The sequence below is a fragment of the Sturnus vulgaris genome, chromosome 3, assembly GCF_052056855.1.
Source record: "Sturnus vulgaris isolate bStuVul1 chromosome 3, bStuVul1.hap1, whole genome shotgun sequence".
Taxonomy (NCBI): domain Eukaryota; kingdom Metazoa; phylum Chordata; class Aves; order Passeriformes; family Sturnidae; genus Sturnus; species Sturnus vulgaris.
The window spans coordinates 18,182,619-18,206,105 of NC_142245.1; the positions used below are offsets into that span (position 1 = coordinate 18,182,619).

General features: G+C 49.0%; 1 protein-coding gene across 1 annotated transcript; it reads right to left on the minus strand.

The window, feature by feature from the left end:
- Positions 1-15,483: 15,483 nt before the first annotated feature.
- Positions 15,484-22,348, minus strand: H3-3A (H3.3 histone A). Its single transcript, XM_014877469.2, has 4 exons — positions 22,181-22,348; positions 20,609-20,763; positions 18,686-18,839; positions 15,484-16,137 (listed from the first exon to the last, which is right to left on the minus strand). The coding sequence occupies exons 2-4, from the start codon at positions 20,734-20,736 to the stop codon at positions 16,009-16,011; spliced, it is 411 nt and encodes a 136-aa protein (XP_014732955.1). The 5' UTR covers positions 20,737-20,763; positions 22,181-22,348; the 3' UTR covers positions 15,484-16,008.
- Between the last annotated feature and the right edge of the window lie 1,139 nt (positions 22,349-23,487).

Below are 23,487 nucleotides of genomic sequence, written 5' to 3' on the forward strand. Positions count from 1 at the left end.
ACGGGAGAGATGCCCAGCCCAGGCTGAGCAGGGCCCCAAACAGCCCCTGGGGAAATGGGCTCAACACTGGGAATTAGATGGGAACTCGCAGCCCACACCCACGGCAAAAATCCCATTTGATAAATCATGAATCCCGGATTTGGGAACGGCAATTAGACGTGCACTTCAGCTCAGAAAACAGACGGACCAAACTCTCCAGGATCCACATCTACATCCCACCTTAGCACAAAACACCCCCCCAACAGCCCAGTGAGGGGTGAGCCACCAACAATGTCACTGATCCTCTGGGAGCCCCCAGGGACATCCTTATTTCAAAGCTCCCCCTTTGCTCCAGGAAGAAAACAGAGAGACAGGTTGGTTGCTTGTGGATTGAGAAATGTCATGGTTGGATAAATCACTCAACCCTTACCCAAGAGGCAGAAAGGCTGGAGCCCCTGGAGATGCTTCTAACTCCTTGAAGTAATCTGGGAGGAGCTGGTGGCAGCCTGGTGCAGTTCCCTGCATCCCACAAGTGACATTTCACAACCCCCAAAAGCATTACTGACCCATACACAGCTTTTCAGCCAATTGCAGACAGTGTTTTTCCTGCTTCCATGGAAAGTTTTGAACTTAGCTGCATTAGGAAGCAAAGCTGCATTTGTATCCTGGCACTGCAGCCCCTGTTTGGTACAGGCAAATCCAGCTCGAGAGACAGGACCTGGCCTTGCAAATGTGTGACTTCTAGGTATTGGAAAGGTGTGTTGTCAGAACATCTGTATGATAATCTGTGTTCTATACATGCAGATATGAAAAATTCTGGATTTTTTTTTCTTTTATTAAATTTCTCCTCGTTTTGTAGGCTATTTGTTTTGGATTCCTGCTGGGGTTTGTAGCTGGCAGCCCCCTGCTCAAGGCTCCTAAATGAGAAGATTTCGTGTGGGTTAGCTAAATAAACCTCTGCCTATGAGAAGGGAGCATCTCTCACACGTAGGGTGGGACCAGCCTCTGTCACCAAAGGCAGGGTGACACACTAGGGAACTTTGACATGGGATTATGCCCTCTCTTTTCCCCCTGCTCTGTTTGGCAGTAGATGGTTAATGCCTGTAGTCAGAAGCACTTCATTAGACAGCTCATTAGTTAATCATGCTTGTACGTGTGATTTCTCCTGTCCCCATGCATGTGACAAGAGAAGCTGAGGAATCCATGGGAATTATTTAAATCACCCACGTCCCAAACCTAAGACTTAAATGCCCTGACAGGCAAAGGAGAATTAATTCACACAACCTCCCAGCATTCTCCCAGTGTCACTACTGTACTCCAAAATATTAATAAGCCCCAAAGCAATAATGGTTAACACTTTAGCCAGTTAGAAAGAGCTGGGGAGGAGGGGAGTAAGCATTAATTTGTCAGGAAGATCACAAGATTATTTACATGGCCAGAAAAGCAGCTCATTAAAGCTGCCCTCATGCAAATACTTGCCCATGCTTTGTTGGAAGAGCATAAAGCAAGGGGGCTGCTCCTGACAGCAACTTGCTGCAGGAGAGTCACAGCTCAGATGAGAGGGAATGAACAGCAAGGGGAACGGGATCTTCTTTTAAAAAACTTTTTAAGGCACAAGTGAGAGAGAAGACATTGCAGCTGCTTGGTTTTACCCAACCCGTTGGGCAGGATGTGCCAGATGTGAGCTGACAAGGTTTTATGGCTTTGAGATGTTCCCATTCTCCTTCACACAGGGAGCACCAGAGAGGATCAGTGCGTTTCAATCCCATTTCTGTGTCTAAAGATGCAGCTGGCCCCAGCTGTGGGAATCCCCCGTGGCACACAGCCCTGCCCTGTCACCCCCAAGGCACCCAGCCGTGCACACAAGGGACACGAGAAGAGCTGAGCCACATCCTAGAGCTCCCCCCAAGGCTTTACCCAGTGACTGAGGGACACATGCGAGCTTCAATTGTCAGAGAAACCTCTAAGGGTTTATTTTACTGTCTTAATACATAATTCCCTGATGCTGGGCTTGTGCAGAGTTTCAGCAGCCACACTGCACTCTGCTTGCACACCGAGCACCCAAGGAATGTATTTATTTTTGAAAGAGACCACATCACCTCTCCAGTGTTCAGCGAAAGGGCTCTGACGTCCTCAGGGAAAAGAAACTTGAGAACACAAACTTCCAGACACAAATTATTCTGCTACATTCCCCAAGGAAGAGGAGCAGCCCCAAGAAGCCACTGCCAGCCACAGCTTGGATGCCTGTCATGCAGAGGGGACCGAACTTTGCTCCAGGTCCCAGTGGCACTGGGAAGGGGGGAGCTGGGTGCAGATGAGCACTTCCCCACTTGGACACTTGGGTGTCCGTAGGGTCTCTGGTGCTCCCTGTGGATCCCAGCGCTGTGCCCAGGGTGTGCCGGGGCGGGCAGGAGATGGGAAGGCTGCTGGGAACTCTCCCTGCTCCAGTTCACCCCCACATTTGTGTTGTTTGGCAGTGGGCAGCACAAGGCATCGGGAAGGGAGGTTGGACGAGAGTAGCAGAGATCCCCTCACACAACCAGGAATGCTGAGTCCCTGAGGAGGAGCCCACAGCCTCCACTGCCGCTGCTGTCTCAGGGCTGGGCTTCCCCCAGGGCACTGTGATCGCCAGAGGGATCGTCCCAGGAGGGTGACTCTGGAAAAACAATGGATTTACCCTTGTGAGTGCAGAGCTGCTGGGGCCTCGCTCTGTGCACCCACTCAGCTCCCAAATCCCCCTGTGCCCCCATTGCCACCGCACTTCCCTCTGTTCCCAGTGTCCCACCTCCTCCCAGAGCATCCCCACCAGACCCCTCTGGGATGCTGAACTGCCTGGATTTGCTGGGAGCTGTTCAGTACCCAGGAGGAAAAAAGAGAGGGAGACTGGAGTCCCGGTGAAAAATATGATGGCAGCAAAGTGCTGTTAGAGCCACGGCACAGAGTTATTAAGGAGAGGCAGGGAGGAGTAACATCTTTTATAGGACCAATTTATGGTGTTGGGAAACAGGCTTATGGGCACAGGCACCCTCTCACAGGAGGATGTATGAGCTTCCTCTCGGGCAGCATCCATTAAAGGGATGTATTTGGACAGAGCGGTGAGGAGCAGCAGCACAAAAATCCTAAAATAGACATGACAATGTTTCTTTCTGTCTGGCTCAGCTTGCACAGGAGTTTCTGCTGCTCCTCCAGCACCATACCCACCTCCATCCCAAAGCTGACCCAGCGTGGTGGGCTCAGGCTGCAGAGCCATTCCTGCCATCCACTTCAGTGATCTGTCATTTCTGGAAGCTTTATACAAACACTATACCCCTCACATGGCTTCCACGCTTCTCATCTCCCTTTATCAGCCTTTGTATTGCATGTGTATATTCAAGTGATGCCCCTAGAACGAAAGTTTGCATCCCAAGGAGTAGGGTAATGCCCAGGGAAAACCCAAATCATAAGGCAGGAAAATCGGGGGGTGGGAAGGGGAGGTGATAAGTGCTAAATTCTGACCTAGGAAGTCAGACAGCCAAGTGAGTGAGCAAACACAGGAGGATGGAAAGGAAAGAATGAAAAAAAAAACCTTTTTGTCTGGTCTCTGAAATATTTTTCTTTTCTATAGCAAACCTCAGCTGCAGAAGGGAGATGGGGCAGGGAAGGGACAGGGACAGGGAAGGGACAGGGAAGGCAGAACATCAGCAGTGCAGTGCAGCTGGAGGTCCCTAAAGCAGACTGCAGTCCCCGGGGGTGACATCCAGATTTTTGTTCCCAACTCTGTCCCACTGAGCTGTACAATAAATTGTAGAGATTTAATTTAAATTCTGGTCCAATATCTGTGACTTTAGGCCCATTCCTTGCTGTTGCCATCAGTCCCTGCCCATCAGGATATGCCACTCCAGCACAGAGCACAGCAACACCTTGACCCTTGTGCTCCCACATGAAATATTTGGCATGTTCCCTGCCACGCTCAGGCAAGCCAAATATTCCTTCCTTTGATTTGTTTCAGACACACCAGCCATAAACCTCATTCTCTGGCCTCCTGTTTCCATGTGATGAGTCCAGCTCAGAGGACTGCAGGGATCCATCTTTCTCTGTGCTGGGCAGCCTCAGTACATCTGCTGAGCAAACACCCTCAGTTTCTCCCCCTTGCTGCCCAAAATCACCTCCCAGCCTCATCACCTCCTCCTTTTCTGCCCCAGCTGCCATTTTCTGCAGGTGAACTCTCAGTGCTGGGTGCTCTGGTGGAGCTGCAGTGACCTTGGTGTCACTCAGTGCCAGGCAGGTGCTGGGATGGCCACTGCCCTCAGAAGCCCTGCCAAGGGCAGAAGCTCCTGTGAAAACCTCCCTTGGACTCCAGGTATTCCACACTGTTGGGAATGGAGCCCTGTGCTCCATTAAATCACTTTTTCCCTGCACACAGGCACATCTCTGAATTGACTCTGAGCCATTTTGCCCTCATTTCTTTTGCCTTATTGCTAGAAGAAAACTGCCCAAGCTGCCCCCATGCACACCAAATAACCCCTCATGAAATTCTTCAGAATCACTGCTCCCTGAATAGGTGCATAACTGCAGGAGCCATTTTCAATTACTTTAGAAAAGTAATCAGTTACAGAACCGTCACAGAAAAGTTTGGGTTGGAAGGGACCCTAAAGATTCTCCATTTCCAACATCCCTGCCATGGGCAGGGACACCTTCCACTAGAGCAGATTGCTCAGAGCCCCATCCAATGTAGCTTTGAACACTTCCAGGGATGGGGCATCCAGAACTTCTCTGGGCAATCTGTGCCAGTGTCTCACCACCCTCACAGTAAAGAATTTCTTCCCAATATCTAACCTAAAACTACCCTCTGTCAGTCTAAACCATTACCCTTTGTCCTTTCACTACAGGCCCTTACAAAAATCCCTTCTCCAGCTTTTTTTTTTAGGTTATCTTTAAGTATTGGGAGGTGCTGCAAGGTCTCCCCAGAGCCTTTTCTTCTCCAAGCTGGACAGCCAGCTCTCCTCACTCCCCAAATCCGTGTCCTTCTCACTCTGGTGTTTGCAGAGCTGCAGGCGGGGTCTCACCAGGGCAGGATCCCCTCCCCGACCTGCTGGCCACCACACTTGTCCCTCTGCAGCCCAGGAGGAGGCTGGGTGGAAGGCACAGCAAAGTGAGCTGGCTGGGGAGCAGGACTCGGCCAGGCTCCCATGGGAATGCTCCCCACATCCTTGCCCTGCTGTGAGTGCAGTAGCTGCTCTATTGGCTGGCAGCACATTTCTTCTCCCTGCAGCTGTGCCTCCAGAGAGGCTCCAGTGGTGCTCTCCGGGTGGATGTAGGACTAAGGAGAAGCCTCAGGATAGGGGACACCTGTTGTTGTGATGGGAAGTTGAAGCATTTCGGGAAACAGCCTCAATGTCACCACAATGGATGCTCCTCGGGCTTTTTGAGCAGCCAAGCAGGGGAATCCAGCCTGGTGCCTGTCACTCCTGCAGCACCCTGTGAAAGGCAGATGCTGCCCTGAGATGGTTTTGGCTGGAGCATCCCGTTGTGGTGACCATTGGGCTGCTGCTGGAAGGAAAACCTTCCTTAGGAAGTACGTGGATTGAAGTGGCTCCTCTCAGTGCTGGAGTTATTCTGGAACAGCTCTAATAGGCCACCACTGCTCTTCATTTTTCTTCCAAGAAATACTCAGAATTCTCCAGCCTGCTGCACAGATGCTCTGCTCTCCAAGTAGCCATTGCCTATGATTTTGACCACTACACAGAAGTCATTTGTGCAGTTAAAACAACTTAAATGGGAACACAAGGAGTCATTTTAACAACTGTTTGCATAGATGAAGGTGGGAGAGCATGGCTAACCTGGAAATGGGAAAGCTGACCTCTCATCTGGAGCACAAGGCTGAGAACTTCTTGCCGTGCTCCTCATGTGTCAGATAGAAAGGAACAAACCACCTCAACTATGTCCAGCCCAGGTAGAGAGGTGTTTATAGTCTCCCCAATTAACTAGAGCACATCTACACATTAATTAGCTCTTTGTGCCCAGTTATTCCATTTATAACCCTGATACATCCCTCTGTCAATGGGACATCTCCCCATCACTGCTGTCTGGGTGTGAGGGCAAAGGTGTCTGAATGGATGTGAAAATGGAGCCAAGGTGGCTCAGCTGCTTCCAAGGGCTGCATTTCTGCCACAGAGAAACCTTCTGTGTAACCTTGGAGAATAACAACAACAACAGAAAATAATAAGCCTTTCACACAGGGCAGTTATGAAAAATTGAGCTGCTTCTGAAAGAAATAAATAGAGGGTAGCTTGAAGGAGAGCTAGAGCGGTCAGCTCAGCTGTGACACAGCCCCACAACCCCCAAGCTTCCAGCATATTCTCTCAGCATTTCTTCAGTGCCTCTAAAGCATCCTTTGTGCCCATTGCCTCTCTGCAGCTGGAGCCAGCCTCACACACACTCAGACATCCTGGGAGGGAGCATCCCTGCAATCCAGCCAGCAGCTCCAGCACAGCTGCCCACGCCTGGCATTGCAAACGCAGGAAGATTTGCGAGGCCATCGTTGGCTCTTGGGGAGGAGAGAAAATTATCTTCTCCTTTCCCATTTCTGATTGCCTGAAATGAGGTCTGGAGACTGAACATCTGCTTAACGTGCCAGTCAGGCAGGGACACGCTCCCCTTGTTTATTGTCAGTTGCAAAAAGAGAGTTTCCATGTGTAGCCCGGAGACACACACATGGCCCTGGCTTCCCAGCTGGAGCTGCAGCAGGGCAGGAGAAGGAAAGCAGCAGAAGGAAAAATGGGGATGGAGACTGGAGCAGAGCACCCACAGAATGGTCCTCCAGTGGCACCTGGTTGCTGCCTGTACCAGATTGGGGTCAAGCCTCTGCTTTCTGAAATCCAAGCCTGGCATCACCAAGGTATGGGGGGATTCATGGATGACAGTGGAAATACAGGAGCAGACAGCACAGCCAAGTCCTTTCAGCAGAGCTGAGTGATAAATAGAGAGCAAACAGCCCATTGCATGCTAATTTCCCATGAGGATCAATTAACTGTAGTTAAAAAATATATTTTTAATGTCATAGTCTTCAACTGTCACTGGCTGATTGCAGTCACAAAGTGGAGCCAAAATCCTCAGTCAAAAATGTTGGTTCCTCATTAAAAAACAAAAAAATAAAAAATTGGCAGCCAATATCAGCACCAGGCAGCCCTGTACCCAGCAGAGACACAGGAACCAGCACAGGGGACACCAAGAACAGACCTAATGCCAAAAGAATGTTATGACATTTTATTAAATAAAATATGCTTATTTAGCCACCTCTAAATAAGGTGGGTGTATTTCCCACTGTTTGAATCTGTTCAGCTATGGAACAACATCATTATTAACATCTAGGCGAGCATTTAAAGCAGCAGGGAGCTCAGCAACGTTGCTGAAAGCTGATTTCCATCAGCAGAAATGAACTCCTCTCCGAGCTTCCCAGGAGAGACCTCTATGGTCCCACCTGGATTCCTGCTCTGCCAACAGTGGAACATTGATTCCAGCTTTCAGAGGACCTGTAGTGGGAGGAGGGTGCATTTCAGGAGCTAAACCCCTCCTCTCCTGGGTAAATCTTACCTAGTGGCTGCTGGCTCTTTGGAGCCAGCAATTGCCCCAGCCACACTGCAGAGGCATAAAAGCAGCAACCTCATTCTTAGGAAAGAAAACAAAAATTCAGAAGTGATGTAACTTGCCAAAAAGAGTTGAGAAAGTCACTCTTGGGGCAAGGCTGGGAAGGGAAATCCTGCTCTGGGCTCACAGGGAGAGTTGGGTGTCGATTCCCAGTGCTGACTGCATCCCCAGTCCTCATTTCTTGCTTGAGTCTCCATCACACTTTTGCTCCACCCTGTGGTTTGTTGTACTTGGTCCTGAGTTTATTTGATATGGAAATACTTTCAGTGTGTGCTCTTCCTCAGGCTGTGAAGCCCTGGTCACAACCGTGGCATTGTATAAATACCAGTGGGTAAAGGCTTGGTTAATTTTATTGTCACTGCCTTCAGCCTGAAGATACAGCTCAGCACCTTTCTGGGTTTCACCCAGGAGCTGAGATTTGGCACCTTGGTCCAGCAGCTCCCTGCACTCACGGGACACAGCAATATGTACTCTGTGAATCCCACATTACTGGGACAAAAGCAGCTGCAACTCAGGACCGTGGTATCAAAATTAGGGCAGCTGAAGAAGTGATTAGTGCCACGCTACATCCTGAGGACAGCAGTAGCACCATGGTGCTAAATAAAAGCAGTTCCATGTGGTGCCAGTCAGCTTACAATGGACCTTACCTGCTATCTGTTAGCTTCACTGAAAAGTGAGCTGCAGACTGTGGAGCCATCTTCATCCACCTGGCAGCAAAACCCACAACCCCACAGCTTTGCTGTCTTGAGGGGAAACCACAGCTTTGTGCAGCCCCAAATCCAGCCAGGAACCTGCTGGAACTGGGCACTTGCTCTGCCACTGGCTGTACTGCACCCCACTGCTCCCCTTCCTGCCACACCATCCCTGCAGGCTGGAGGCTGAGGCAAACACCTTGAGCCTGAGCTGCTCTGCAGAGCACCTGCTGGAATCCCAGTAGGATGGAAGACTCTTGGAGAAACGAAATTAATTTTCTACCATTTAGTGGAAGAAAGCCAAGAAAGAAGTCATCGTTGGAACTCAGAGGAGGCGAGCAGAGCACAGGACAGAGCAGGAACACGCAGGGGAGGGAGAGAAGTCGCTGCTCTCCCCCTTGCAGCCCTTCACAGCCTCTACAGAAAGTGCCTGGGCTGGCCCCTGGTGGCTGTGGCCTGGGTGATAAACATGAGCTCCACAGTTTGGTTGGTGCCATTTCAACAATGTACAGCCCTAAAAATGTTTCTTCTTTCTGAAGAATCCAGGTAACTTTTGCCACTTAAAGGCAATATTAACAAGTAAACCTAGGGCAACCTGTCATTAACAGCCCTATAGAAAAAAATATATATTAATATATATAAAGCAAGTAGCAACCTTCCATCCATTAATACTCCATTAATACTCTGGAGTAATGCTCCATTCCTCTCCCGTTGTGACGTTGGTATGAGATTGAGGAAATGTTTTTAATATGTCTAAATATATAATTATCACAAATATATTATAATTTAAACATTAAAAAAGCATCTGCCTAACCTCACATGCTTAAATAATAACATATTATTATGATATATTTTAGTATGCACATATATAATTACATAGAATTCACAATAATATATTTACAACAAATATATGTATATATAACACTACTTTTATTGTGGGTGGGTGCAGTGGCAGGAGAGGGAGCCTGTGCATGGGGAAGACCCTCTGCTCTTTTCAGGCAGGGAATGTTGTGGTACTCTTGTTTTACAGGGAGCAGGGCTATGGATGTGCAGAGAGGGGCAGGGCAGTGCAGCAGGGAAGAGAAGATTTATGGCAAGAAGGGAATCATGCCTCTCTGCCATGCAGGGAGAGCACACAAGTCACTGTGACACAGAGTTTGAGTGACCCAGGCCTCCCAGGCTCGCTGTGTTCCTTCCATGCTGGGAGCACATTCCCTGCCTGCACAGGGAATCCGGGGCAGCAGGAAGGCCAGGGCAGCCTCAGGAATAGTGTGCCAAGGCTGACAGCACCCTGGTGTCAGCACTGCTGTATTTTACAGCATCTCCTGAGGCTCAGGTAAGGCACACCAGGGGGACAATTCCATGCCAGCAGCAGCAGCAGTGGAGCCAGAGCAGCTCCTCCTCACCAGGGCAGGAGCAGATGTGTTTCTGTGGAGCTGTCGTGCCCCAGCTCCACCATGCTCCTGGGTGCTCTGCAACCCCTGTCTGCACCCACAGCCAGGGTTTTCACATTACAGAGAGTGGCTGCTGCACTGTTTGCTCTTCTAGCACTATCCAGGATGGCTTAAAAATGGGCTGTGTGCTGTCGTGAACTTGAATGCTACCCTATTAGTGTTTATTAATTCATTGAATAAACACCAGCAAGGGTAGATGCTGTCTGTGGCTTTGGCTTCTCCTTTCCACAGCATTCAAAGCAATTACTTTCATGAAAGCAAATGGTCCATTTAGCTGGAGAACCTATAAGGCAGAAATGAGATCAGATTCCTGAACAGATGTGCCCTCCTCTAGAGGGATTCTGTGTCTGCGAGGCTTCAAGATGACACCAGGCAGAAAACATCTCTTAACTTCACTGTGTCTGAGCTGCACAGCAGAGCTGCAGGTTTTATCAAAGAGCCAGTCCCACCCTTCAAAACAAGGACAAATACCATTTGCATGTCCCAGGGAAGGGGAGGAAGGAAAGATTTCTTTCTCTTGGGGATGGCATCACCATAAAAGCCCCTAACCCAAATCCACTAAATGAGTTCTTCTTCCTCAAAAACGCAAAGAAAAACACTTTCACTCATTTTTTGCACACACAGACCCAAAGAGCGGTTGGAGGGAGCCAGCAGCTACTGCACGTCAGCACATTGTGTAATGCTTTCCCCCGGCTGGTGCTGTGCTGCCTCAGGAAACACCTGAGCTCCCCACCCAGCTCGGTTCCAGTCCAGTCAGGAGCAAGTCACGACTGCCTTGTGTCACTTCAGCGACTGCTCCGAGAGCCAGCACCGCAAACCACGGCTCAGGCCATGCCCTGGGAACACGGCAAAACCCTCCTGGAACAACGGACCTCAGCCATGCCAGGAGGACAGCGCATCCATCCTCAGCAGGACGTCTCAAACCAACACCTGGGACTGCTCCTGTCGCTCACATCCGCTTGGTGAAGTCCCAGCTCACCCTGTCTTCCAGCGGGAGCAGTGCTGGCATCAGCCGGGCTCCCCGCGCTCCAGATGCTGATCTGCTGAAGGATCTCTCCTCCCGTGAGCATCCTCCCCGGCCCACGCCCTGGGCCCCGGGGGTGCAGACGGCAGGAGGCACAAAGGGAAATTCATCCTCGCCAGCCCCTCTGGGCAAAGCATACGGAACCCGCGCCGCTCCTGCCAGCTCCCTCCTCTGCTGCACGGCCAAGCCAAAGCCCGAGGTCCCCGGGCTCCGCACGCCTGAGCCTGGCAGCTCTCCCGTGCCCGAATTAGCCGGCACTGAGGCTGTTTGAAGCGGCTCCAGCCCTCGGCTGTAGGGACACGCAGCCCCGCAGCGGTAGCCGCTCCCGGGGCCGCATCCAGCTGGGATGCCCATCCTGCCATCCCGGCTCTGCTCGCGCTCCTCGCGGCCGCCATCCGTGCCCATGTGTTCACCTGGCAGCCTTCCCAGCCCCGGGCTGCCTGACAGGGCCTCAGCTGCCAGGTAGTGATGCACTGAGAGACGGAGGCCTGAGCAGGGCTGGCAATGCTGCTCCTTCAGGCTTCCTGCTCCTCCAGCCCATGGAAAAGAAAGGAAATCTCTCACCTGATGATGACTGCGTTGCTGTCTCAGCCTCTTCTCAAAGCAGGCACAAGATGAAGGCAGAGGAGAGAATACACCCCTCACCAACTCGACAGATGCTGAGGAAAACTAAAGGAGCTGAATTCACAAAACTTCTTGCAAATCTAGGTTGGCAGGAGCAGAGAGCAACTGCCCAGGAGCAAAGAGTGATATAGGGGCAAACCCAAGGGTCAACATTTATCACTGACACACGTGGGATGAGCTCTCACACTTTGGGATGTATAGGAACAGACATCTTCCAGTTGGATTTTGCCTGGGATGCTTCCATGAAAGAGGAAGGTGAGGGCAGCTCCTCTCAAGGGAGCAGGGCAAGAACCCTCAGTCCTGACACCATCAGGAGACACAAGTGGTTTCCAGAGATGTGGGAATTTTTTTTTTCTTTTTCAGGATTTTTTTTTTTTTTACTTCTTAAATCTTTCTGACATCACAGGAGCTTTCAGTAACATAAAGCACCCCTGCTGCTAGAGACCCTGCTGTGTGTAATAGCCTGCCTGCAGAACGAGATGAGGGGGATGCTGCTGGCAAGGGACAAACAGCAGAGAGTGTGAGCGCACATCTCAAACCACAAGCTACATACAAGCCCACAAATGTGTTCTCGAGAGAGATGGACAGAAAATCCAGGCTTATTTCCCACTGAAGAGCAACTATGATGTTGACCTGGAGAGCACACACACCGTGCCTTTGACCCCAACCTCGATTTTTGTGGGATTTTACCCCAGTGTCCTGATCTTTGGTGTTACTGCTGCAGAGGGACAGAAAGCTTCAGCCTAGGTGTGATTCAGCTGAGAACATTCTTGAGCCTCAGCATTTTGCAGACACTTCCCAGAATTAGGCAAGTCTCCTCATTTAAAATTAGTAATTTCTTGTACATGTATTTCGTTGTGATCATGTAACAGGTAATATTCCCAGGAAGGCAATCAAAAAGGTAGCTTACATTAAGGTCCTAGAAGCCTATGCAGTCCTAACAATCCCTATTTAACACTACTATTGACAGATGTAAAGCTTTTTACATACTCAGCTATTTTTTTGACATTGTATTACCAAGGTCAAAAGATCAAAGCCTCCTCACAGATTAAAAAAAAAAAAGAAATACATAAACAGTGTTTTTCTGTTCAACAAAATATCTAGAGGCCAACCTGCCACAAACAGGTCAGCAACATCCACTTAGTGCAGAAACATCTCATCACTGAGGATGATTCATTATACATGTGAATAAGACACAAGTAAAAGCTGAGCAAAGAGCTCCCCAAAACCCTCCTGATCTGGACAAGGGGGAAAAAGAACCCAAGAACTATCCTGACACTAGAATTCCTCTGCTTAATTCCAGCCTTTGAAACCAAGTTATATGAAAAGTGTTATTAAGTTCTGACTCCTATGAAGGCCAAGAAAACTAATGTGGTTTTTTGCCAGAGCAAGAAATAAAATTGCAGTGAACAAAATATTTTACCAGAACATTGCCTGTATTTTATTAAACCTTGAATCTTAAAATTAAGCTCCAGATCTTCAGAGCAAGCGGATATGCAGAGTCCAGTTCTGGCTAATTGACCAAAAATGGTGGCACAGGGAATATGGATTTTAGACACACTTTCAGTCTCATCAAAAAGTGGAATCTGGTGCCTGGATTAGGATCACCTAACAGCTACTGCCAGGTGGGATAAAGGGCTGGAGGAACAAGGCCCAGAGATGCAACACTAAAACGCAGTTACACTAATATTAGTTACTTTATATTCAGCAAGTTGCTTTCCTAAATAAAATCTGAAATGCTGGGTTTAAACTCCATGTTAGTAAAGCTCTCAAGAACTTTGATTTTGATAAAGCCACACAAGAGGGGCTGATCTTGTGGCTGAAATTATTTACCACTACATTAATTTTTGGCTCTGGTAAGCAAGTTGGCTTTTTGTGTTGCTGATACAAAGTAACAAACTTCAGGTTTGATACTTATTCTGGAGGAAATTCTAAGTAAATACAGCTGTTAAAATACAAATATAGAATGGAGACCTAAAAACCAACTTATCACATACACTTTATAAAGGACTTCACCAAAATAATTCAGAAGTTGGGCTGTGGGCATACATCAAATAATGTCCTAGAGATGCTCAACTTCTGAATATGAGTGTTACAAACAAGGAGCCACTTCACATCCATCCCTTCACCCAATACAGTTAAACTGCTCCACAGAAGCACATCCACAGGACCAGAACTTGTTCCTGGAATTCAAAATCTTAGCTGTAGCTGAATTGCCCAGGAAACAGCAAAATTGGTATGGGGAGGAAGGAGGGGAAAAGAGGTAAATTATTTTAGAAACTGAAATTTCTTGGCATTGATACAGGCACAGACAGCTAACCACTAACAGAATTCACCTGGCACCTCTAGGACCACAACTTTCAAAAAGGCCAAATTTATCCCTAAGCTGGAGGTAAAGCACTGCACACTAAAATGTTGTCATCTGCTCAGATTCCTGATGCCCTTGTCTTCCATTAGGATTTCCTCTGCCTTGAACAATTTAACTGCACTTTCAGTTAAACTGGGATATCCCTCACCCCAATTCTCTCAAAGAGAAAGAACTCAGCATTTCATTTGAGTACCAAAATCTCAAGATTTGGTTTCCTAATATTCCTAAGAAAGGGGGGAAAAAAGTTCCTTATCAATACTTCAATTCCAGATTATTTAATAAAAAACTCCCAGCCAAATTATCTGTTGGTGTAGGTGCTTGCAGCACTGCTGACTGATGAGTGAAACAGAATTCTGAAGGACAGGACAAAACATGTAGTTAATTATAGTGAACTGCATTGATAGCAAGTTAAATAGGCTTGTGATCAAGTAGACTGAAGTGACATCTCAAGTCAGTTAAATCTCAGTTGCTCACCTTCTACATTTCTGTTGTTCTGGGTGCTCCAAGACAAGTCTTCCTTAATTTTCAGTTGACAGCTATGAACTGCTTGCCATCAAAAGGATGTGATCACGTTTTGTCTAGCATTAGTCTTGCCTGTGATAAGCTACTCCATTTAAATAGACTTTACTTTGCACAACTCTGGCAGACAGCATTCATTACCAAATCCGAGCAAGTTATGAATAATGTGATTTATTCTGTAATTTTTGGCTCTCTGTTCAAGATAGCAAAGCAGATAATATATCTTTATTAATCCTCTTTGGAAATCTTCAGACAAATTCACTTGTGTTTAGAGCTCACTCAAAACCTCTCAAAATAAGTTAGCAGCAAATAAGCTCTGCAGGAGCCTTAGAATGGGGGTGAAATCTGTTCACTGCCTACGTTTTTTCTGTGGAGCTCATTTCATTATCTGCAAGAGCTATCAAGAACTACAGCACTTAACTCGTTTCCAGACTGGTCTGCCAGAACCCTTAAACAAATTTCAGGGAGAAAAATTAAAACTAAGTTATCACAGGACTAAATTTCAGCAGTAAATTTCTTCATGTGAATATAAAAACACAGTAAGTTTCTAATGTGTGATCCTGTCCGAGTACTGCTTGTGTGAAGAATTGTAACAAAGATGGTACAAAAGTGTCTTTTAGATTGGAGTGTGCAAGTCGAAACTAATCACATGAGGACTAAGCTCTCAAAAATGCTAGAGGGTGTGACTGAAACAGAAAGGTAGTCAACCAAAAAGGGAACATTTACAAACCAAGAAACTAACGGAGTGAAAAAGGATTAAAAAAAAGGCAACAAAAAAACACCCAAGAAAAATAAAACCGCCAAACAGAAAAACCCAAACCACTACATTCCACCACTTATACCATACTAAAAAAACCAAGAAAATTAGAAATGCTTCCAAATTCAAGTAAGAGTGGGATCTAAATGATAGCAGATTACTGCTTCTTAGCATTGTAGCTTAGAGAACTCAGTTCAGCTCCAGACTCCGCCTGGTACTATACTCACCAAGTCTGCTTTTATGTGGAGCAGACAAATTTTACACTCTTAAAAAGAACCTTTCATATGCACTACTTCAGCCAAGGCAGTACCCCCAGTATTTCCTAGATCTGCTCCAAGGAATTAGGCCATGCATTGAAGAGCAAAAGGGGAGGGAAGACTGATCATTTTTAATCAATATAACCCATGTGTATTATTTAAAAATCAAGACTAAAAACAGGCATCATTTAATGTATTTTAATAGCAAACTTACAGGAACAGCACAGAAGACAGACAACATTAAAAACATGTACTTGCATGTAGGACAACTCAGTTAGAAAAGTATAGTGAATGGATGGAATCTACTGTATGATAAAAATGCTACAAACACCATTTAGTTGCCATTGATAAGAAATTTACTTGTTTAAAAAAATCCAAATGCTGGCATTGTCCAGAAAAATTTGACAGGTTTATTTATAATTTTTTTTTATAAAGTTGTTTTGGTGAACAAGTTTCAACAATTAATGTTTTTATTTTTTTTGACCACATTGTTTGTTTTTATGTCCCCTTGTTTATATTAAAAATCCACACACAAATGAAAATGGAAAGAAAACTTGCCAATACCCAATTCTGTCCCCTATTTTTCCACTTGCAACCATATACTTAAGGTACCTTTTAACCCCATGGAAAAAATATCTAACGTTCATTACTACCAATAACAGGAAGAAGATTTTGCTTCGAGAATGACAAACCCATCGTGGTGAGGTTTTAGGCACGCTCTCCACGTATGCGGCGTGCTAGCTGGATATCTTTTGGCATGATTGTGACACGTTTGGCATGGATAGCACACAGGTTGGTGTCTTCAAACAGGCCAACCAAGTAGGCTTCACTTGCCTCCTAGTGTGGAAGAAAAGAGGTAAGATTATTTTCACTGAGCACCAGGAAAGAAAAGAATCATAGTTCAGAATTAAAAGCACAGTGTATGTAACATGGCATTAAGTTGAGGTTTTGATCTTTATTACTCACAAATAGCAAAAGTTTTAGACTTCCAGAAACAAAAAGCCATCCCTTTTTTGTAATATTTTATGTCTAAAGTTGTATACTTTTTGGTAAGGACATCCTCCAGAACACAACAGAATTAATACTCCCATTGGACTCCCACAAGATAGGAAGGGATTAAATTATTAACAAGTTAGTTAGTTTAGGAAATTCTCTTTTCAAAGGCTGGGTTACACTTTTTGAGGGACTTGTTTGCTGCCTCTTTCAGAGTAAAAGTCACTGACCAGCAGGTGAAATTAGCAGGTGCCAAGGAAAAGAACATGTATTCCTTCCCAACACATAGTTCAGGCACCAAGCTCCTTCCACAGATATTGAAGAGGAGGCTTAACTCAAAAATTACCAGAAAAAAAAATATACCAAGAACTATTAGAAAAAAGAGAACTCCTTTAGTTCAGGAACTCCTTGAACCATGAAAACCAAGACATCAGTCAGGAAATCACCATCACACATTTGTCCCGTTCCTGTTCTTTTTTCCTGCCTACCTGGGGACACAGCACTGGCCCCCACTTCTGTTCCCTGTGAGAACAGAAGGTTCTCACCTCACACCTGAGAGAGCCAGGGGCAGTACAAGAACAATGCTGACCACAGTGGCTTTCCCAGTTACTGAACAGCTGCAGACAGGACTCTGAGTTAGACAGATGCTCAGCTGGACCTAAATATTCTCCTGACTCACGTTAAGTTAGCTGTTGCTAAACCCAGCACAGTAATGGTAATTGTTTAAACACTTTTGGCTTGACATGGAATTCTAACACCTATCAATCTCCTAGGAAGCATCTCAGTGTGCCAGTATTGGACACAGCGACACCTGGGCTGAGAAGGTGGGAATGATGGGGCTCAGTTATAGAAAGGAGAGTGAGGTCACCCTTTCTACAATACACACAAGAGAAGAACTTGTGTGAACCACTTCATTGCCAGGAACTCCAAGAACCAACTTATTAGGTTCAAAGATTCTGTTTAAAAACCTAAGATTATCCAATATAAAGAAAGAACAATATTTACTACAGCAGATAAGGACTGTGGTATTACGAAGTCATTTCATTTGCAGTAGGATGTGAGAATCCCTAATGAAGCTTTGTCAAATCACTATGTGAAAAGTTAAGACACTTCATCAAATATCCATGCTGGCACAAACAACATGGTACCAAAGGGATTAATTTTTTATTTTTCATTTTTTAATTTAATTTTTAATTTTTTTTAAATTTTAAATTTAATTTTAAATTTTTTATTTTATTTTACTTTTTTTTATTTTTTTTTCAAATATGCAAGCAGAAAACACTAGGAATTGCATGTGACCAAGTTCTATACCAACAACTCCTTGATGCAAAACCAGAAACATTCAAACCAGGAGCCTTCTAAAAGTGTTATTAACTACTAAATTTTAATAGGCAGTTCTAGATAAAGAGACACACAAATAAACCTCAGGATTTAAGAACTACCACACAGAACAACTAAAAGCAAAAGCAGCAACTCTGCAAACACTCAGAGGCATCTTTTGAAGCTAAGCATATGCCCAAGTTTATGGGCTCTCATGGCAAATGTCTTGGCCCCTTATCAAGAGGAAGTCATTAACTAGAGAGACCATTTTGTCTGCATGTCAGACAGAATGATACATTCTGGAACAAGCTTCAACAGCTAAAAGAACAGTAAAGACCTATCTTTAATCGGGAGTGTCTTTTATCGCGAGCGGGAGATGTCCCCACAATAAGAACCAAGTCTTGTGGGGGAGTCCTAACTTAGATTCAGGAATTTGCGCCAGAAAGAGCAATTAATATTTTTCACTCTGCATAATCTAAATAAGTTACATAACTAATATATTTAAAAAAATGTGTTTAGCATCAACTACATCCTAGGAGAGCAGCTATTTCCTTAACTGTGTTTAGATGTCACTTATTGGGCCGTTTGTCTTTAGAGGGCATTTGAGGACACCAGGACCTCCGCATGAGGACACCCCAGAACCTGCTTTACACAATGTTCCCTCTCCAAGTGCAGAGCTCAAAGACGGAGGAAATGCGTTCTTCTTGAGCATCTTAAGCACTGTTCTAACAAATTGGGGGTCTATTTTAAAAAAACCCAAAACCAAAGCACCCCCCACAGAAACACACTTCCAGGCTCTGTAAGGAGCTGCTGAGCTGTCCCTGCGCTGCTTTATCCTACGGCACCCACGGGCATTCCCAGGTGGGCAAGGCAAGGCAAGGCTGAGGTGTGCATCCCTCCCCAGCGGTGCGGGCCACGCCCACCGCGGTAATCCCACCAATCAGAGGGAGCCCAAACTACCCCTGGAAACAGGCTGGCCAATGGGGGAGCGGGGCGGAGCTCCGGGGGCTCCAGGGAATGCCGGCTGGGGGCACTCCCGGCCAGCCCGGCCCGGGACCCTGGCCAGGCTCACCTGCAAAGCACCGATGGCAGCGCTCTGGAAGCGCAGATCTGTCTTGAAGTCCTGAGCAATTTCACGCACCAGACGCTGGAAGGGAAGTTTGCGGATCAAAAGTTCGGTGGACTTTTGATAGCGCCTGATTTCACGCAGAGCCACAGTACCCGGCCTATTCAAATTAAATACAATGAAAAAAAGGATTAGCATTGAAAACGTATTTTTCACCACCTTAAAAATAGGGGTCCATCCTCCAGACTAAACCAATCACCATACACTTCTGTTTTCCCTAGGAGAGTCTCAGCATTTACAATATAAAATCAGTTCTGCTGGCAAAGGGTCACTGTCCTCTCACCACCAATCTATGCCAACTCCCAGTGGATTCAGCAGGGATCCCTCAGGCAGACTCCCGAGGCCTGACCTCACCAAGGGAAGAGTTGGCCAACATGCACAGTCCTCCTGACACCAACACAGCTCAGTGCCGATGTGGCAAATCACAAAGCTGCCCCCAGTTCAGTCGTACCAAAGGTACCCTCCCAGCGGGAGCATCCTGATTTTAAGGGAAAACTGGTTCTTCTTCTCTAGTGTCAACATTCACAGAACCAACAAAATTTATATTTTCTCTTATATTGTCAGTCAAAAGTATCCAGCGCATTTCCCCACGTTAGTTTTGGTGTCAGAATGACAAATTCAGATTAGCAACATATGTTTGCAAACATGATATCCATCTGTGAAATTAATACCACATTTATTTCCGTGGAAGCTTTGTCTTTTCCTGCTCCAGCTTTATTACTTTTCTCCCAGTTAATGAATTCTGCCTCACACCTAGAGCAAGAATCACAAAGCAGGTCAGGTTAGAAGGGAACACAGTGGGTCACCTGGCCCAACCTCCCTGTTCAAACATGGCCATCCCAGAGATGGTATCTCAGGATTGTGTCCAGATGGCTTTTGGATATCTCCAAGGAAGAAGACTCCACAACCACTCTGGGCAATCTGTTGCAATGCTCAGTCACCTTCACAGTAAAGTTCTTCCTCATTATTCAGGTGAAATTTCCGGTGAATCGGTTTGTGGCACCACTGAGAAAAGCCTCTTCAGACTCCTCGATATATTAATTAATCCCCTCTTGGACTTTTAGATTAAGTCCCCTATTCGAAAACCCACTTCTTCCCGTTTCACGTTTTCCCCAAGGAATACCTACACCTAGCCCAAAACCATCCTCCAAGCTGAAGCACGACCGCTGCAACTCCGCACCGAGCCACGACTGGAAAAGGCCAGGACTCGGGGGCTGTGTGACAGCTCTGCCCGGACTCCAGCCCGGCCCGGGGCTCCCAAGGCCGGGATTCGGGACAGGCGCGCGGGGCGGTTCGGGAGCGCCGGCGCATCCGCGGGTGCGCGGCTCCCTCTGGCGGCGGCTCCGCGCCCTGCAGGGCCCCGCGCCCGCCCAGCGCCGCCGCCGCCGCCGGGTCCAGCCCCGCGAGCGGAGCGCGCAACGCGCCGCTAACAATAAACTTGGCGGCGGCGCAGCCCTGCTGCGGCCTCCAGATAACCGCGAGTACAAAATTATAAAAATTTAAAAGAACCGCCGAGTCGCGTCCACTGCGGGGGGGAGGGGTGTCGATTTTGTAGTCACCAGCACCGGAACGACCGGAAAGGGGCTGATGACAAACGCCGCGGGTCGGTGCCGCCCTGGGAATTTCTGGTTATTTTTCCGGCTGGCGGGGACCCGAGCTTGTGGGGATTTTTTTTTTTTTATTTAAATTTTTTTTTGTTGGTTATTCTGCCGGCGGCCTCGGGGAGCGGAGCGCGGAGGAGGCGGGGAGAAGCGCCCCCCGCCCTTTCGGTCCCGTGGGGTGGGGGGGAGAAGGAGGGATTTTTTTTGGGGGGGGGGGGGAGGTTGCCCGGTAGCGCCCCGCGGCCGCCTCTGCGCGGCGCTGCGTTACCTGTAGCGGTGCGGCTTCTTCACCCCGCCAGTGGAGGGCGCGCTCTTGCGGGCGGCTTTGGTGGCGAGCTGCTTGCGGGGCGCCTTGCCACCGGTGGACTTGCGGGCGGTCTGCTTGGTACGGGCCATGCTCCTGCCGACGTCGCTGCCTTACACCTGCCGGGGGGAATGTGGACAGGCGGGGCAAGGGGGAGGTGGTCGCCCCGCTCGGCGTGGGCCCCCCGCGGCACTTGCCCCCGGGGCGAGCGGCAAGGCGGCCCCTGTCCCGCGCGACGCGTCCCTGCCCCACCAGCCCCGAGCGCCGAGCCCGAGGCGGCCGAACGCCTCCGACGGCCAGCAAAAAAAAAACCCAAAAAATAACCCACACCAAAAAAGGAAAAAATTAAATTAGAAATTAAACGCCTGCCGATCGCGGAATACTAAAATACAGCTTTTTTTGCCCACGAATTCAATATCAAAGCGGCGGCGGCTGAAGCCGAGCGAGCCGCACGGCAGCAGGCACGGAGAGGCGGCTGTCGTCTCCCCCCCGCCGGCCACCCGTCACCTGCCAAGTGTTTGCAAATAGGGCCCGGCAAACATCGGGGGGCTGGCACCGACCCGCCGCTCCCACCCGCCGGAAAACCTGCTCCGAAACTGCGGAGCGGGGGCCAGCGGAGCGACAGCCCCGCCGGCCCTGCCCGGGCTGCCCGGCGCTCGCCGCCGCCCGCCCGCGCTCCCCGACCCGCCGGCAACCGCGGGCAACCCGGCATTTATGGTGCGAAAAGGAAAGGGGCCGCATAAAGTGCGAGAAAGCAACAAACTTTGTTTTCGGGGGGTTGTTTTTTGGGTGCCGTCTTTCTCTTTCTGTGTAACTGCTTCCCCAAGAGCTGCCTCGCTCCCAAGCGCCTCTCACAGGCAAACTCAGCTCCCAGAGCCAGAACAAAATGGAAACAATCACGAAACGCAGCCCTAGTCCTTTTGCAAAGGAGGAAAAAATAAACTGCAAAAAATAACGCCAAAAATATTGCCAGGAACTCCAAACCATGCGGGTGCAGATGCAGGGGGAGGCAGAGGAAAAGTTTGCGCTCGAAAACGAAAAAATTGCGTTGCGTTTGGGTCGTTCCTTCGGCGAATTTCTTTCCCTTTTTATTGTTTTTTATGCAATAGGAAAAAAAATATGGTCGGTGACCAGAGAAAAGAGACAAGATGGTGAAGCTGAGCAACAACTGTGGGGAGCAGGGGAAGGAAGGCAGGAGAGTTACCCTGGGCTGGCGCGCGGCTCCTCTTTGCGCCCCCTTCCCAGCCCCGATCCGGGGGATGTCGGGCTGAGGAGGCAGCTAAGGGGCTGGGGAGGCCGCTGGTGGGGGTCTGGAGCGGGGGCGAGGGGAGCAGAGGGGGGCAACGACCGCGCGAAGCGGGGCCGGGGGTGCCGGCGGAGGGAGCCGCTCCGGCTGCGCCGCGAAAGGCGGCGCGGCCGAGGGGAACCCGAGCCGCCGCCGCCTCCCGAGCCCCCCAAAAGTTTGTGGGGAGGGTCGGGGGGCAGCGGCGGGGGGTGTCGGGGCGCAGGGGGCGGCGGGCGCGGCGCCAGACTTACCCCGTCCGCTGGGCGAGCGCGGCTGCCGTGCGGGAGGGAGGGAGGGAGGGATGGAGGGCGGGCGAGCGGGCGGGCGCAGGAGGAGCCGGAGCTGCTGCGGCTGGAGCTGGCGGCGGCTCGGAGCACAATTGAAAGATGGCTGACTGGCGAGGGCCGGCCCCGCGCGCCGCCCCGCCCCCCGCGCGCCGGCCCCGCCCCGGCCCGCGCGCCCGCCAATGGCGCACAATGGAGGGAAGGCGCGGCCCCGCCCGCGGCCCCGCCCCCGCCCCGTGTGTACAAACACAAAAGGCACGCCGCGCGCGCGAGGGGATTCCCTGGCCCCGCGGCCCCCCCGGCTCCCACCCCCGCCCCGCCAGGGGACACGGCCTTGTCCGCCGCAGTCGGTCCTGCCCGGCTTTGGGGGCGTCACCGTGTGGCCAGCAGGACTAGGGCGGTGATTTCCCCCCCGCACTCGGCGTGATGAGGCCGCACATGGAGTGATGCGTCCGGTTCTGGGCCCCTCACCACAGGAAGGATATGGAGGTGCGGGAGCGTGTCCAGAGAAGGGCAGTGGAGCTGGGTAAAGGGTCTGGAACATTCGTCCTACGATGAGCTGCTGAGGGAGCTGGGGGTGTTTATCCTGGAGAAAAGGAGGCTCAGGAGTGACCTTACTGCTCTCTACAACTCCCTGGAAAGAGCTTGTAGCCAGGTGGGGATTGGCCTCTTCTCCCAGGCAATCAGTGACAGGACAAAAGGAGGAAATGGCTTCAAATTGCACCAGGGGAGGTTTTGCTTGGACATGAGGAGGAATTTCTTCACAGAAAGACTGACTGGACATTGGATCAGGCTGCCCAGGGAGGTGGTGGAGTTACTGTCCCCTGGACGTGTTTAAGGAAAGACTGGACATGGAACTTAGTGCCATGGTCTAGTTGACAAGTGGTGTTCGGACAAAAGCTGGACTCGATGATCTTAGAGGTCTTTTCCAACCTAATTGATTTTGTAATTCTGTGATTCTTTTTTTTTTTTCTCTTTACATAGAAGCAAAACAAAAAAAAATCTCTCTGTAAGCTGGCCCATCAGAGCCTACCCAGCAAGGATGTGCTGTGGAAGAGCCATACTTGGTCTGAGAGCTGAGTGTCAGGAGGGGGCTGCTGGGGATACTTCTGTTTCAGAAACACACTGCAGGCACGATGGGTCACAAGGAAAATCTACTGTTGGGCAAGGAAAAGGAGACTCGTTTCCCACATCAGTGCTGTCCCACTGTTTGGAGTTTGAAATGCAGCTATTGGAAACGCATCTGTAAGTTTAGCACTGTCATCGCCAGCAGA